We start from the raw sequence: 17,703 nt of genomic DNA, 5'->3' as shown, positions 1-17,703 counted from the left end.
CCACGACCGCCCTCTGCCCCTGCAGTAGTGGGGAGCCTAGACTACATTGTTGATACATTTTATTAAAATGCATAGGGCCCATTTTAACTCTCACAAGACAAAAAGACAAACAGGTTCGGCTTGTTGATAGTTCACTGAATTATTTTTTAATTATAATTTTACAGTACAGTAGCCTACCCCCCAAGGCAGTGTAGGGGCCTACGTGGAGTGCAGGCCGGTATGACAACTAAATTAGACTGGCTGAGGATTGGATTTCTGCCAAGATTATGCGAGTGTTAATTAAGGCACGATTTATGAGCTTGTAAGCAAAAATACAGGCAGGCAAACCAACAAAATAGCCTACATTGCAAATCTATTTGCTATGAAAAAGGCACGGATATAGCAACACGGAAAATCAGCATCATGATTAATTGAAATGACCTGTAAACACAAGCCTTGTTCAGTGACCTCAAGTATTCCCAATTCACAACTGAGAAAGGAATTCATCCCCAACAGAAGAAACATAGTAGGATATAACTCAATCTGAATGATCCTCATGAGAAGAACCATCTTAAAGGTAAAAAGCAGAAAATAATCCATTCAACATATCACAATTCTGAGTGAAGGAGTATATAACAATATTTCAGTGCTTCGAATTCCAGTTTTGAAGCAGACATCTTTGTAAATCTTGTATTTGTTTGTGGGAGGAATGTATTTTTGTACACATCCAGACAAGACATTGTTTTTTCCTGGCGAGGAATACATTTGGGCACCACGTCCAAATAAAGTTGAAGCAAAATACATGTATCAACAAATATGGCAATTTTTTAAAAATATAATCTGTTTTATAAATAGAAGAAAAATAAAGGTTTCTGGACACACTTATCACTTAAAATCATTCTCTAAGTGCATGTCAAGAACTTGCTTTGGCTTCTAAAAACGGGTTCATCAACAATATGAATTCTTCCCTTTTATTCAAAAGAATCAAGACAGGTTGTGGCATGACAGAGCCTTGGAAAAGGGTCTTTCATAGGAATGAGTCATCTGAGGGAGGGGCGTAGGAGAATCCCAGGAATGCGTCGTCTGCCTCCATGACGCTGGCATTAACCACGGAATGTTCCGGAGAGTAGCAGACGGAGTTGGGAACCATCTCGTCCGTGAACTCGGGATCAAAGTTTGTGATGTCATAAGGTGAATTCTGTAAGACGGGGAGAAAAGGGAAGTTTGTTGTGACTTGATGCATGTCTACCGCAGTCATGCTTTAATATGCATAGAATGGCATTGCATCATATGCTAATCTGAGTGCATGTGTACAATATGCACTCAATCAGCTTTCACATCCATAATCACATAATCATAACTTCACATTAAATAAGTATTTACCACGTTGGGAGTGAATGGAGGTGGGATCTTCCTCTGTTCCAGGTCGTTCCAGTTGATAGGTGAGAAGAAATCGTGTTCTTTGATCTCATTCTGAGAAAAGGAACAAGGGTTAAAAAGACAACTTTAAGTTGCAGTTGTTTTTTTAGTTGTTTTTTTTACAGTGAACAAGATTTCATTTCATTACATGAGATGTTTTTGTCCAGTTGGTCTCTGTCTGCAAAACGCTCGCCCACAACCTCTCAGCACTGGAGCTTGACAGACAATGTTTGTCCACCAGAGGGCGTACAAATGATAACATCCTGTTCTGCTGTGATGATATCACATACATGGCACAAGTTTGAACAACACTGTTGAGTGTTGTTGATTAGTCACTGGAACAAATAATTGCAGCTTTGACATAACAATGTCAAATACAAACAATGTATTTACAACAGTTGCAATTATTGTAAGTCACTTTGGATAAAAGCTTCTGCTGACTAATGTAATGTAACAATGATTTTCTCTACATTAAGCCATTTAGTGGAATATTTGGGTAGGTGTCTAGGTCAAACCAAACCTAGGACCACAGAGGATACGAGGATATCTGTGATGCTCTCTGTGGTCTGTAATGGCTGCCTGAAGGTCATGTGACCCAGCCACACTGTTCAACCTGCTCTGCTCTATATGTTCATTTGCAAAAACAGATATGTGCATTTTGATACATTTTGATAAATCATTTTTTCAATCAAATGTCAACATTAAATATCAATTAAATTACATTTGTTTTTTTTTGATTAAATAAAGAAGACTCTTCTTTACGTAATCAAAACCATCAAACTGTTATTTAATTGATATTTAATGTTGACATTTGATTGAAAAAAATGATTTATCAAAATGTATCAAAATGCACATATCTGTTTTTGCAAATGAACTCTTCATATTCAGACGTGACTTTGTAAGAACACTTACGAAGTCGTCTCCAGAGCCCAGCCTCCGGGTGCCGTCCTTCTCCAGCAGCGCCTGCAGGAGGGCCCAGGCGGAGCTGGACGCGCCGGGCCGCATCGTCAGAGGCTTGTGGAGGATGTTGTCGTACATCTCATGAGTATCCCTGCTGTAGAACGGGGGCTGTGACATGGAGGGGACGAGGGGGGAGTGTGTTAGAGAAAGTTCTCTTAGTTTTTTTAGTGTTTTTTTCCCAGTTCAACATTGTTACAACAGTGTTACAGTTCTACAGATGTACATATGCTCTTACAGACAGTAGGGGTGTAACGGTACATGTATTCGTACCGTACGGTACGGGGCTTTCGGTACGGTACAGTCATGTGCCGAGCGAACCGAACGGTACAGTCATGTGCCGAGCGACCCGACAGATCATTCGAGCAGATCCCTTTCAGTAGACTGACGCAAAATATTTGTCACAGTTGTGACGATGGGCTGTTTCTTAATCGACTGTTGTGAAATAGAGCCACGCTTTGAACCTTTCACTCTCTCTGCCATCGCTTCTGTCACTGTGAAAACGAGTCTCCTCGCATCGCAGGCGTGTGTGTGTACCACGACAACTCACCAGGCCAAAGAGCATCTCATACAGCACCGAGCCCAGACACCACCAGTCCACCGTGTTGTCATACGGCTGCTTCTTCAGCACCTCCGGAGCCAGGTACTAGACCAACCACAAACACGCACAGATAAACACACACACAGACAAAACACACAGCAATGAACCCTGCTGCCCCATCCCTGGGTCATCTGACCGTGACCTGACCTCCCCTGACCGCTCCCTCTACTTGCAACCACACACAACCTAAACAGCTCCCTTCTTCGTCCAACCCAACCGTTAAAAGACTATAGTAACAATATTAATTCATGATGAATTGAAGGAATTCATGAATAATTTGCTAACAGTATGTGGTGGCTTGGTAAGCCTGGCTCATACACACACACGGCCATCAGAAATTCAGACATGCAAAATTATCACCACTTTTAACTGTTTTCCACACCACAATCCTACTTCAGTTAATAATAATTAGTCGTTAAGACGTCGGTGACACAAACAACACACATCAGAGCAGAGTGACGTAACACAACAGCTACTGCGCCACGTTACCTCAGGGGTCCCACAGAAGGTGGACGTGGTCTCGGCTTGCGAGATGCCCTCTTTGCACAGGCCGAAGTCTGTCAGCACGATGTGTCCCTTTAAAGAGCAAAGACGAGACATTTTTAGACAGCATGTGCCACACAAGCAGCTTATTATGCTCCATCAGCACTGAGAAATCTATTGTTGTCGTGGAATGTTTACAGCCCCCCTCCCAGACAGTCCACTCGCAATTTCCGCACTTACTCAATAAGGTCTGTGAGGAAACGCATGCGTAAAACATAATCCAATCACACACATATCTTCGTGTGAAACCGAAAACGATACTTGTTCACTGGGGAATATGGGAGAAGGATGAAGCTACTAGTACACCATGGTTTTTACCTGCTATGTTGGTTCTGTTAATGTAGAAAACCTTGTTAGGGAAATATGTTATAGAATCCAGCGCCAACTACTCCAGATTATAACTTTTTTATTCCTTTTTAAAAAATTCTTATTATTTAGAGGCCTTTTGGACATATAACTGAGTTAATTGGTCACACGTACTTCAAAGTCGAGAAGGATATTTTCTGGCTTCAAATCCCTGGAAGAAACAATAAATTGTGTTAAACTTAATTATCTTAAGTCACTTATTGGATAATGCAATTGTGCTAAATAGACTACTTGGATCATTGTCGTATAGAGAGTGGTGAATGCATGAAAAAATGGTCAATAATCGCATGATTACGGTACTTTGGGGACACGCAACCTTGTAAAGAAAATTACCCTCACATGTCAGTTAATCTACAGTTACAGAGGTGTTGGCATGACTCCTCTGAGACAATTAAGACTGAGAGCTGTACACTTTTTAACGCTCAGCTCTGTACATTCCTGGAGTGTCAGCAAAGGTGCCATGTTCAGTGGGACTTTCCGGTAAATTGAGAGGGAGACCATGCGTTGATCATTCAGAACAGTTAGTAAGGTATGCATGCTAACCATCAGGAAATAGGCCTGCAGCCAACAGGCACAAAGACAGCCACAAACACATCCTACAGTAGGAGATCCTCCATGTACCTGTAAACAATGTTGAGTGAATGCAGATAGCCCAGAGCACTGGCCATTTCAGCTACGTAGAACCGAGCTCTGGGCTCCGGAAACGTCCGTTCTCTTTGAAGATGGAAGAAAAGCTGAAATCAGAGAGGATAGTCAGTCAGTATGGCCAGTCAGAGGATAGGCAGTCAGTATGGCCAGTCAGAGGATAGTCAGTCAGTATGGCCAGTCAGAGGATAGTCAGTCAGTATGGCCAGTCAGAGGATAGCCAGTCAGTATGGCCAGTCAGAGAAGACAGCCAGTCAGAAAATAGCCAGTCAGAGAAGACAGCCAGTCAGAGAGGATAGCCAGTCAGAGAGGATAGCCAGTCAGAGAAGACAGCCAGCCAGAAAATAGCCAGTCAGAGGATAGCCAGTCAGCATGGCCAGTCAGTACGGCCAATCAGAGGATAGCCAGTCAGCATGGCCAGTCAGTATGGCCAATCAGAGGATAGCCAGTCAGCATGGCCAGTCAGTATGGCCAATCAGAGGACAGCCAGTCAGTATGGCCAATCAGAGGACAGCCAGTCAGAGAGGACAGCAGTACGGCGTGCACAATGTCACAGTTCCTCAAATCAAGTGCTCTCAAAGTGTGGCTCACATTTTAGCTCCCAACAGTCTGCGAAATCCACTTCATGATTATAATTCACTCAAGCACATTGTGGGGAGTTACCATGGTCCCAGCATCAACGCCCGAATGAGGAAATAAGACCTGATCACATTTCACATGCCCACCTCAGATTTGTGAGGAGAGGTCTAGACCTCTGTCGTAATACTACATTATCTGTCAAATTCTAATACTATCAAAATATTTGGACAGAATGTTTCGAAACTTTATTTAAAAGGGACAACCGACAATTCAAACATAAGATCAGAGAAACAGTTCAGATGACAGAGATCCTGTTTCCTGGTTTTGGCAGCTCGTTTGTCATTCGTATTGTATCAAAATGCTAATAAATATTTTTGTAGAGCTACTTCGGCTTACACTGCACAAGCTGTCAGGAGGCATTCGTTTAATGTAACTACACAGTTATTCAAGAAAACAACCTTTGAAATGTAGCCTAGCCTTCCTGGTACAGTAGCTTTCCTGGTACAGTAGCAAACAGCACCACCATTGTGCACCACAAGAGTCTTCTGAAATAGTGCTGTCGACTTGTTACTCATTAAAAAGAACAATTGATAGGCTATTGGACAGCTTAATGAGCAACTCATTCAGACGCTGTGGGATCTTGTTCACTATGTGAACATCAATCCCTTTACAGGCCTGACTCACAGATGACATGGTGTCTGGGTGGTCACACTTGTCACGTTCCCAGACAGAGCTGACCTCCGCCAAAGATCATCAAACGCCAGCGACAGCTTTAACCTAACCTTGTATGATACTTGATCCTGAAAATGGCACTCTGGTTTAATGGTAAATGGACTAGACTTATATAGCACTTTTATCCAAATCGCTTTACAATGAAGGCCTCTCATTCACCCTTTCACACACCAATGGCGGCCAGCTGCCATGCAAGGTGCTAGCCTGCTTATTGGGAGCAATTTGGGGTTCAGTTCAGTGCCTTGCCAAAGGACACTTGGACATGTGGATAGGAGGAGCCAGGATTTTAACCGCCGAGGTCGATGGATGAACCTCTCTACCTCCTGAGCCAGTGTCCCCTAATAGACATGGTGTGAAGTGTGAACAGTGTTAGGGTCAGCAGAGCAGCCACTTCTAGGGGGCGTTTACAGCCGGCTTCCTGTGTCCCTGCTATTCTGGGATCCCCACCGCCCTGTGACTCAATACTGTGTGAGTACATTCAATTCATAACCGTTATATTTACTCACTTCTCCTCCATTCACGAAATCCAAGACAAAGTACAACTTGTCCGTTGTCTGAAAGGAATAATGTAGGCCGACCAGGAAGGGGTGTTTCACGTTCTTCAGTAGCACATTGCGCTCGGCCATGATGTGTTTTTGCTGTTGAAAGACAGAGACGACGTTAAAGTGGGGTTAACAGCTGAACTTACCGTGCGCCGTTGAAAGACCGGGATGGGGGGGGGGGGGGGGGGGGGGCAAAACCACTCTGAGACAAATACCTCTCTCCTGTTGAGAATGACCCTTTTCTGCAGGACCTTGATTGCGTAATACTTCCCGTCCAGTTTCCGTTTAGCGAGGAGGACCTTCGTGAGGGAGAGTTGATGCGTTAAGACTGTCCGCAGCGAGGACAATAGTAGGACACACACAATGAGGGACTCTCACTTCCTCCATGGAAAGACCGTCGGCTGTTACACAAAGAAGTAAAACTGTATCCCTCTACTACAGCGGGAAACCACAAAAGAGAGAAAATGTTTCAAAAGATAATGTGGATCTGAGTTTCTCTTTTTCCTGCCCTAGTTTAGACATAATCTGAAATGTCTCTAGAATACAAAGCGATTTGGATGTTTTCTTTGCTTAAACATCGAACAGTCGGTGGACTCACATACCTTTCCAAAGCTCCCTTTTCCTATGACTTTAAGAAAGTCAAAGTCTGTGGGCTTTGCACTGAAATGAAAACAAAATCCTCTAAGTCAAATTCACCGGCACAAGTAGCATATCTCTTAACTACGACAGACGTTTTCAGGTTGTGATCTGTGTGTGTGGAACTGAACCTACTGTGGGTTCCCAGACGGGCCCAGGTTAATGTTTCTGGAGGTAGAGCTGTTCTGTAAACCAATGAGAAAACATTAGCTCAGCCGTGGTGAACATATAAATCAAAATGGAAAAGTGCCACCAGACAACAGTGGGTAATCTACCTTGTCATCCTCATCCTCGGAGGCATCGGAGAAGTTCTGGGATTTGTCCATCTGCAGGAAGGCTTGGACATCTGGGCTGCGTGGTGAAGAAGAGCAGGGTGGTTAAGGGTTAAACAGACACAATGAGTGCTGTTGTTGGCGGAAGGCTGCTTCCTCCGTCCCTCACAGCGCTGGTCCAGGACAAGTCACCACGAGAGACACGCTCACAAAGGAAAGCATGAGAAATGGCAAAAAGCTAATGACAAAAGATGAAGTATAACTGGCAAACGGTCAGTCACCTTGACGGAAGGATGAACCAACCAACCGAACCAAATATACAGAGACTATAAAAAGTATTCACCCCCCTTGGACCTTTTCACATTTCATTGTGTTACAACATGTAATCAAAATACAAAACTGATTTATCACTGATTTTGTCACTGATAAACACAAAGTACCCTATAATACCAAAGTGGAATAAAAATCAACATTTTTTTCTAAATTAATTAGAGACAAAAACAAAAAAGAGTAAATCATTTGTTATTCACACGCTCTGTTATGAGACACCTAAATAAGCTCTTGCACAATAGATTTTCTTCAGAAGTCACATAGTTAGTTGGATGGCATCCACCTATGTGCAACTGAGGTATTTTGCATGATCTCAGAATAAATCCACCAGTCCTTGGGTGATCCCACCGTTGGTTAGTGCATTCCCAAACTAAGACTACACCATGAACACCAGGGAACGTTGCACACAGATCCGGGACAAGGTTCTTGAAAAGCACCAATCAGGGGAAGGATACAAGAACATCCCCAAGGCATCGAATCCCCCTGGAGCACAGTTAAGTTCATCATTTAAAAAATTTTAGAAAATATGATTTACAAAATATGGAACAGGCCGTCCTCAAAAACGAAGTATCCAGGCGATACGTGCCATAGTCACAGTGATCCTTCTTCTTCCAGTCTCAGTGATGGGAGAAACTGATAACTGCATTGACAGGTCATAAATCTGGGCTTTATGTGAGAGTGGCAAGAAGAGAGCTTGTTGAAAACAACTCTCAGAAAATCTCTGGTAGAATTTGCCCAAAGGCATGCGGGAGTCCAAGAGGAAGAAGATTATCTGAAGAGACTAAAATCCAACTTTTTGGCGTCAACACTAAACTCTATGTTAGGTGCAAGCCTCCAAGCTAGCAACCTATATGCTGAAAATGGCAAGTTTTGACAAAGATTTGGACCATACAATACGGCAAGCCTGGAAGCCAGGAATCAGATCCGTCGCTGGGCAGTAATTAACAAGTGACAAGGCTTATCCCCAAGACCTACATCCGTTGAGTCAGACCACACATCACCCTAAGAACACCATCCCTACTGTGAAGCATGGCTGTGAAGCATCAGGCTATGAGGATGCTTCTCTGAGAGACAGAGAGCACAATGAATGGAGCAAAGAGCAGAGAAACTCTGGGACTTCATCATCTTCCAGCAGGACAATGACCAAAAATATAGCCAAAGCCACACTGGAGTGACTTAAAAACAAGTTGTAAATTAGTTTAAAACTTTGTGGCAAGAATTAAAAACTGCTGTTCACCAATGGCACCCATCCAACTTCATGGAGCCTGAGCAATTTTGCAAAGAATAATGTGTGACATTTGCTCCAGATGTGCAAAGCTGATCAAACAAACGAACAGCTGTAATGCTGCCAAAGGCACTTCTTACCAAGGGTGAGTGGGGATTGAGTACTTATGGAATCCTTATGGAATCAATTATTTTCAGTTTTTTTCATTTGTAATACATTTAAGAAAATATGTTGTAACACAATACAATTCCATGTTTTAACACATACAATGTGGAAAAAGTCCAACGTGCGTGAGTACTTTTTTTTTTTAATAGGCACTGTATATGGCACATGCAATGAATGGTCATTGAGTTCAGGACTCTAATCTAATTCATTAGGAATGGTACCTCACTTGATCAGCTGACTGTGACGTTAATCATACTTACTGTTTGCTGAGCTGAGGATGTGAGACAAGTCTCTGAATGAACTCATGCAACCCCGTTCTTCGTTGCTTGATAAACTCTACAGGATGGATATGAACTAATATTATTGCCATCTATGAATATATAGTGATTATAATCTTTAGGTACATGGGCAAAGAATTTAATGCAGAATCAATGCCTCTTATCACATATTAGATTTGAAATACTTAGAAACAGTACTGAATACTGTTTCGAAGTATTTCAGATCTAATATTTGATAAATATGAGCTATTTGTTCAAATCAAACAGTGAACTGGTCATTTTCTTCTTCAAATTAAATATTGAAGGCTGAACACAATACTTTTAAATTCTAATACTTCTAAAATAATACCTTACCTGGATCAAAATTATCCCCAAATATTCTCTTAGCTGGGATTTTCAAGTTCAACGTTGGAAACTGTTTCCTCAGCTGTAACAAAACAGAAGAGATGACATATGAACATAGGAAGGATAAATAAAGCCTAGGTCTTCAATCAATGGAGAAAATTTACTTATCTACTTATTACTCAGAATGACAGTCACAAGAGCTGAATTGTCAGAATTTGGAAATGTCAACTCTCCTACACATACTCAGTACTGTGTGGATAAAATACTCACACATACTCAGTACTGTGTGGATAAAAGCGTCTGCTAAATGACTGTAATGTAATGTACTGTGGGAAGGTATAATCACATGATCCTAACATCTAACACATAAATGACAAAACCTCTATATCTGTCTGTATCTCTGTCTATTTCCATTTTCTTCAAACAGAATCCGCCTGACAGCGTTCATATTTGGCACGGGTACCGGCAGGGGTCCCGCGCAGTCGGTGACAGGACCCGTTTTTCTAGTTAATTAAGTAGGGCCCACTAAATGGCCAATTAGTGATTGTGTGCTCCAACGGGTATCAGAACTAGTGACATGAACTTACTGTGTTGTAGAGCTTGTCAAACTCTGTATACCGTCTGAAGACAAACCACTCATGTCTTCCAACACTAACCATCACTTTATACACCTGGACAAACACAAGGAAGCAAATTCCAGTTAGAGAGATAGCAAATGTTACAAAATGGGACAATGTGTGGTATTTACAGGACATGGCATATAGCATACATACTGTGTGGTTATCATTGATGTCATGGTTGCGTTCATAAATGCGCTCTGACAATCTGCTCTAATTTCAGAGCGATTTGGTTTCAACGTCATAGTGCGCTCTAAAATCAGTTAATTTTCGAACGGTCAGTTCGCTCGGACTGAGCACCCAGTCAGTGCTCTCAGTGCTCTGGATTTTCAAACAGGAATGCTCGGAGCGCTCCGACCGACCAGAGAGCACTCCGGGTGTGCTCCGGGTGCATTTACAAACACACCCGATATGAAAATTAGGCTATTATATCCATTTATTACATGAATCTCTGATATACTCGATTCTGATTGGACAATTTCGATATTTCTCGATAATTGACCGACGTCAGGGGCTACCGAGCAATATTGACCGCTGCTAAATGCAACACATTTATGTCTATGGGTGACAGTTGAAAGTTGTCCAAAGTTGCTGAATATTCTTAACAGTTAATAACGGTTTTGGCTGTTTGTATGTGAACCCATTCTCATCAAAGCCAATCTCTGAAAACGCCCATTGCCCAAATAGGGTCAGAGAAGCATACAGAACCATTTTGCTGGCGAAATAAAAGGTGGAGGCTTATTAGTATTAATGTTGTTGGTAAGTAGCCATGTAATAAGTGGGATAATGTATGAACGGCTTTGCCTCAGGGTTCCGAACGGTTGGGCTCTTCTTTTTTGATAATGATCGGCTGGCCATACGTTATCCCTTACGCAATGCTAGTCCAGTCAGCCATTTTGTGTTGAACAGCTGTCGTGGTGGCGATGGCGTACTCACAGTGTAGCGTTTCTTCTTGTCCCTCTGCTCGTTGTAGCAGGGGATGCTGACGTTGGGGCAACCAGACTGCTCCTCCATCCCAGGCAGCGGAGGGTCACAGGTCAAAGTGTTATCGGTCAAGAGGTTGTTAAGTAGAATCCCCACAGATTCCAGGCCAGACGTTCACGTGCACAGCAGGCCAATCCCCATCCTGGTTCACTGAAGACAAACAGGAAAACCAGAGTTGTAACGCTCACAGGAACACAAATACTTCTAGTCTGTCGACATTCTCACACCACACTAGCCTCAACTCTCATATGAGCTCTCGACAGATCAGCCAAACCCAGGTGGAGCCAATTCCTCCCCGCCAGTTGTGGAGACGGGGGTTCTTGTTGTGGAACACAGTGTGACAACAGAAAGACACAGACAGCTGCGGCGTCGACAGACAACATCACAGCATAGCAGCCAACCTCCGCCTGCCCTACCCACCCCTCCGCCTGCCCTACCCACCCCTCCGCCTGCCCTACCCACCCCTCCGCCCCTGACCTACCCACCCCTCAGCCTGCCCTACCCACCCCTCCGCCCCTGCCCTACCCACCCCTCCGCCTGCCCTACCCACCCCTCCGCCCCTGACCTACCCACCCCTCAGCCTGCCCTACCCACCCCTCCGCCCCTGACCTACCCACCCCTCAGCCTGACCTACCCACCCCTCCGCCCCTGACCTACCCACCCCTCAGCCTGCCCTACCCACCCCTCCGCCCCTGCCCTACCCACCCCTCCGCCTGCCCTACCCACCCCTCCGCCTGCCCTACCCACCCCTCCGCCCCTGACCTACCCACCCCTCAGCCTGCCCTACCCACCCCTCAGCCTGACCTACCCACCCCTCAGCCTGACGTACCCACCCCTCCGCCTGCCCTACCCACCCCTCCGCCCCTGACCTACCCACCCCTCCGCGCCTGCCCTACCCACCCCTCCGCCTGCCCTACCCACCCCTCCGCCCCTGACCTACCCACCCCTCAGCCTGCCCTACCCACCCCTCAGCCTGACCTACCCACCCCTCAGCCTGCCCTACCCACCCCTCCGCCCCTGACCTACCCACCCCTCAGTCTGACCTACCCACCCCTCCGCCCCTGACCTACCCACCCCTCAGCCTGACCTACCCACCCCTCCGCCCCTGACCTACCCACCCCTCAGCCTGACCTACCCACCCCTCCGCCCCTGACCTACCCACCCCTCCGCCTGCCCTACCCACCCCTCCGCCCCTGACCTACCCACCCCTCAGCCTGACCTACCCACCCCTCCGCCTGACCTACCCACCCCTCCGCCTGCCCCTGCTAAGCTACTCCCCTCTCATCCATCCATCCCTGCACCCCACACTCCACCACTCACCTCCTCGTATCTCTCCATCCCTGCATCCCACACTCCTCCACCACTCACCTCCTCTCTCCATCCCTGCATCCCACACTCCTCCATCACTCATTCCCTCATCCCTCCATGCTCTAACTTTGTCACGACAGTCAGCCCACTCTCCATCTCTCCCATTTTTCTACCTCCCTCCGTTCTTCGTTTTCCTTCCTTACTTGTATCCCTGTGTTCCTCCGCTGTCCTCTCATCCCCTGCTACTCTCACTATTAGGAGGGACAGAATATAACCCCCTCCACCTCCTCATACAGCTCACAGACACACTCCCCACACACCCACACACAAACACACACTCCCCCCTAACACCCACACACAAACACACACTCCCCCCTAACACCCACACACCCACACACAAACACACACTCCCCCCTAACACCCACACACCCACACACAAACACACACTCCCCCCTAACACCCACACACCCACACACAAACACACACTCCCCCCTAACACTCACACACCCACACACTCCCCCCTAACACCCACACACAAACACACACTCCCCCCTAACACCCACACACCCCCACACAAACACACACTCCCCCCTAACACTCACACACCCACACACAAACACACACTCCCCCCTAACACCCACACACCCCCACACAAACACACACTCCCCCCTAACACCCACACACAAACACACACTCCCCCCTAACACCCACACACAAACACACACTCCCCCCTAACACCCACACACAAACACACACACCCACACTCCCCCCTAACACTCACACACAAACACACACTCCCCCCTAACACCCACACACAAACACACACTCCCCCCTAACACCCACACACACACCCACACTCCCCCCTAACACTCACACACAAACACACACTCCCCCCTAACACCCACACACAAACACACACTCCCCCCTAACACCCACACACCCACACACAAACACACACTCCCCCCTAACACCCACACACAAACACACACACCCACACTCCCCCCTAACACCCACACACAAACACACACTCCCCCCTAACACCCACACACAAACACACTCCCCCCTAACACCCACACACCCACACACAAACACACACTCCCCCCTAACACCCACACACCCCCACACAAACACACACTCCCCCCTAACACTCACACACCCACACACAAACACACACTCCCCCCTAACACCCACACACAAACACACACTCCCCCCTAACACTCACACACAAACACACACTCCCCCCTAACACCCACACACCCACACACACTCCCCCCTAACACTCACACACCCCCACACAAACACACACTCCCCCCTAACACTCACACACAAACACACACTCCCCCCTAACACCCACACACAAACACACACTCCCCCCTAACACTCACACATGCTGCGATTCTGACCTTCTCCCAGCTCCTTGTCAGTGCGGTGGTATTAATAGATAACCTTCCGCAGGTCTTTGAAGTTTCAGCAGCACACGCTAAGCCGGACCGCCGAGGAAGTCGCCCACATCCTGCTACCATTCAGACGGCTGCCATGAATGACAGGTTTAGTGTTTTTACACGGTTAGCCCATGAAGGCATAGCATTAAACTTCAATGAGAATGTATCCCAAACTAAATCGCTTATCGTTTTCTCATGCTAATTTCTAAGCATTTAATCAGTGTTCAATGTCTGTTTTCCTGCGAGAACAAAGCACTTTGTCAGGCTGGCGTGACTGGCCCTTTGTTTGATAGTGTGGTCAGCCGGCATGTTAAGTCATCTCTTTCAAGCGTGCCATGCCCCTCCGTGCTCAGTGCCTCATCCCGACCGGGCTGCAGTAAACAGTGTGTGTCCTGTCCGCCGGCGCTCATTCCACTCACGTCGTGACCGGGGAACATCAAGGAAGGGACACCCTCTTAAAATGCACAAGGGCAATCGGAGGGACCCCAGTGGAACCCCCTCCTCCCAACACACACCAGAAACACACGCGTGTACGCACACACACGCTGAGCCCCATGGTTTACAGAAAGCCCGAATCCTATAATTTAAACATCTAGCCTACATCTGTGCCTGTTTCTCATGGCTATGTGATTCTCAATGTCACTGGGAGGTATAACTTGCTTTTTAACATTCCAGAAATACTTTTCTTCAGTGGAGAAATAAACTATTGCCGTCTGTGGCCCACGCTATGGCCGAGCCTACTGCTGAACCTGAAATCCACAAACGCCACAATAGGCCTAGCCTATGTAGACCTAGGATAATTCCTTTCCACAGGGGGAGAATGGGCCAGAAGAATCACTTTTAACAAGTTCAGACACACAAATAGGCGTGCGCATAGTGGATCCCAAGATTGGTAGTTGAATTAGCTTGTGCTGACAGGCGCCAATATAGTAATAGGCTACACAGCATCAAAAATAGCAGCACTTTTCCCAATTTGTTTAAAGTCGCACTGAAACAGACGTTTGAGATCATCTCACTTCCGTAGTTTGACGTATTTCCGACGCAAACAAGACAGATTCGATAGAATCTGAAGAGAAAGAGATTATTGGCCTAAAATCTAAGATACCTGTTGTCGTCATTGCACATGACCTACCGTTTTCCAGGAAGTAAGAAATTATATACTTTCATATAAGATTACAACAAAGTAGAATTTTGTAATTTTTTTGGCATACATCGTTGAATAGGTGAACACTATGACCAATTATGTGAACCAAAATGGGATAGAATGCTTTTTTCATTTCAGTGCGACGTTAAGCACACACACACACACACACACACACACACACACAATTCCTTGCAGTTTTTCGGAGGCAGCATGAGCAGGAGAACTGGTATTTAGAATTGTGGGTCTGAACTAAGCAGCAGGAAACTGACGAAACAGAAGTGAAAACCCAACCATGCATGCATCCCCTATTGCTACACTGGTGTACGCAATGCTCCTGGTCACACACTGGTAAACACATGCAATGGTCCTGGTCACACACTGGTACACACATGCAATGGTCCTGGTCACACACTGGTACACATATGCAATGCTCCTGGTCACACACTGGTAAACACATGCAATGCTCCTGGTCATATACTGGTACACATATGCAATGGTCCTGGTCACACACTGGTACACATATGCAATGGTCCTGGTCACACACTGGTACATGCAATGGTCCTGGTCACACACTGGTACATGCAATGGTCCAGGTGTACACAAGCAATGGTCAATATAGAGGCATACATACATACAGGCAGCTGTCCTGGTAACACGGTGGTGTTGGTTTCAGAGTGAACACAACCCCCAGGCTATTTGACCTCACTCGTTTGATCAAGTCCTTGACCAGATCTCCAAACGAAAATGAACTAAGTATCAACTAACAAATCTACAAAGACTGATCCAAACTTTATCTCAAAATAGTAAAAGCTTTAATTCTTGAAAAAGGTAAGTGTATAAGCTCCGTGCTCTGGACTCACTCACTCAAGCAAGCAGATTAACGACTGGCAGTCCAGACGAATAAGACCCCCACAGTTCACACACACACACACACACACACACACACACACACACACACACACACACACACACACACACACACACACACACACACCGGCTGGAGCAGGCTGAGGGAGTCAGCACTAGTACACTACAGTACACAGACTCACTGCCTTTCAGGCACAGAACAATTACAGACTCGGCCTGGTCAAACACTAACACTGTGTTCAGAGTCTGAGTCTATTTGATCCTGACATGGTGTAGGCTGACCGTAGGCTGACCGTAGGCGACAGGTTTGACAGCTGATAATGAAGGAAACATCTTGACTGAGCGAAAACATCAGACATACAGCCTGATTTCCACAGCCCCACATGTTGCTCTTCATGTGTGGCAAAAAGTCTATTTCAGCAACAACTTACAGTGTGGAAGCAGCCGAGACCTCGACGCATGGCTTTGCTTTTGAGAAACATGTAGAAATGTTATTCGAATAGCTACATTTGGCTTTTAGTTGTCCAAACAGTTCTGCCAAAAAATGTTACGTAAAGTCACCATTTTAAACGACTTGGTTGTAGAGAGAGCTTCCCAAAGGTACGTGGGCGGTAAAGCGTTGAGCGTGAGCAATCTCACTGGAATGTATCTATGATCCAGGATAAACATAAAGATAGGTTAGTATTAGACATCTAACTACAGCAGGGAATTTACCTTTTTGTCAGGCTTCTCCAACTAGTAGATTACCAATTCAGTGTCGGTATGAAGTCGGTAAAATAGACCCAGAACTCGCCCCTTCGTAGTGGGAGAAGTCCTATATCGTGTAAAAGCACAGTGTGTTCTTTCTACCAGGCATTATGAGCTTCTGATGAGTGGAGCCAAAGCAGGAAACACCAGGTCTGTCCTGCAAGTTCCACTGAAACGTATCACGGGACTAAAACCCACGTCAGGAAGGATGGAAGCAGCCTGGGAAAAGACATCCAACATCCCCACCAAGCGGTAGAAAGAGTGGGACCCGTGTTAGGGGCTTGCCAAGGCAAGGCAAGGCAAGGCAAGTTTATTTATATAGCACATTTCAGCCACAGGGCAATTCAAGGTGCTTTACATGAGACATTAAAAGCATTAAAACAAAAAGCAAGACATTATAGACATTTAAAACAAAAGGCAGGACAAATTAAAAGCATTAAAACAAAAAGCAAGTCATTATAGACATTATACAAAAAGCAGGACAAATAGAATACAGGAATAAAGGTTACAGTGCAAGGGCGGGTTTCGAACCTACTTCGATAACCTCTCCCGTTTGATAGTTGGACAGTTGCGCCAATAGGAGACTGACAACGCTCCTTTGAGGAGTGAGGTTCACCAGCTACTCCACTTTTCACTCGGTTACAATACAGTATTGCCAAAAGTATGGAAATGTGTGAAAACTTTATTCTAGAGGTTACATATCATCTTCATGCCCGTTTCTGACAGGACAGAATATGTCTCCCTGCCTGTCTTTCTCCGTCTCCGTCTCTTCCTATCCAGAAACGGTGTGAGATATTATGTTTATCTGTATACTGCACTGTAACTTTTATTCATGTACTCTATTTGTCCTGCTTTTTGTTTTCAATGTCTATAATGTCTTGCTTTTTGTTTTAATGCTTTTAATTTGTCCTGCCTTTTGTTTAAATGTCTATAATGTCTTGCTTTTTGTTTTAATGCTTTTAATGTCTCATGTAAAGCAC

General features: G+C 45.5%; 1 protein-coding gene across 2 annotated transcripts; it reads right to left on the bottom strand.

Moving 5' to 3' along the window:
• Window positions 1–140: 140 nt before the first annotated feature.
• Window positions 141–16,894, bottom strand: sgk3 (serum/glucocorticoid regulated kinase family member 3). 2 transcript variants are annotated; one of them, XM_084443292.1, is made up of 17 exons: window positions 16,691–16,894; window positions 11,168–11,365; window positions 10,202–10,285; window positions 9,624–9,696; window positions 9,252–9,327; window positions 7,275–7,350; window positions 7,135–7,184; window positions 6,966–7,023; window positions 6,579–6,662; window positions 6,328–6,459; window positions 4,487–4,599; window positions 3,980–4,016; window positions 3,446–3,532; window positions 2,906–3,001; window positions 2,311–2,466; window positions 1,363–1,452; window positions 141–1,177 (listed from the first exon to the last, which is right to left on the bottom strand). In XM_084443292.1, the coding sequence occupies exons 2-17, from the start codon at window positions 11,243–11,245 to the stop codon at window positions 1,007–1,009; spliced, it is 1,461 nt and encodes a 486-aa protein (XP_084299418.1). In that variant the 5' UTR covers window positions 11,246–11,365; window positions 16,691–16,894; the 3' UTR covers window positions 141–1,006. The 2 variants fall into 2 exon arrangements, with proteins under 2 accessions (XP_084299418.1, XP_084299419.1); XM_084443293.1 differs by lacking the exon at window positions 16,691–16,894 and adding an exon at window positions 16,484–16,519.
• Window positions 16,895–17,703: the final 809 nt, after the last annotated feature.

This window comes from Borostomias antarcticus (genome assembly GCF_949987555.1).
Source record: "Borostomias antarcticus genome assembly, chromosome: 9".
In the NCBI taxonomy this organism is placed as follows: domain Eukaryota; kingdom Metazoa; phylum Chordata; class Actinopteri; order Stomiiformes; family Stomiidae; genus Borostomias; species Borostomias antarcticus.
This window is presented reverse-complemented; position numbering and strand designations above follow the sequence as displayed.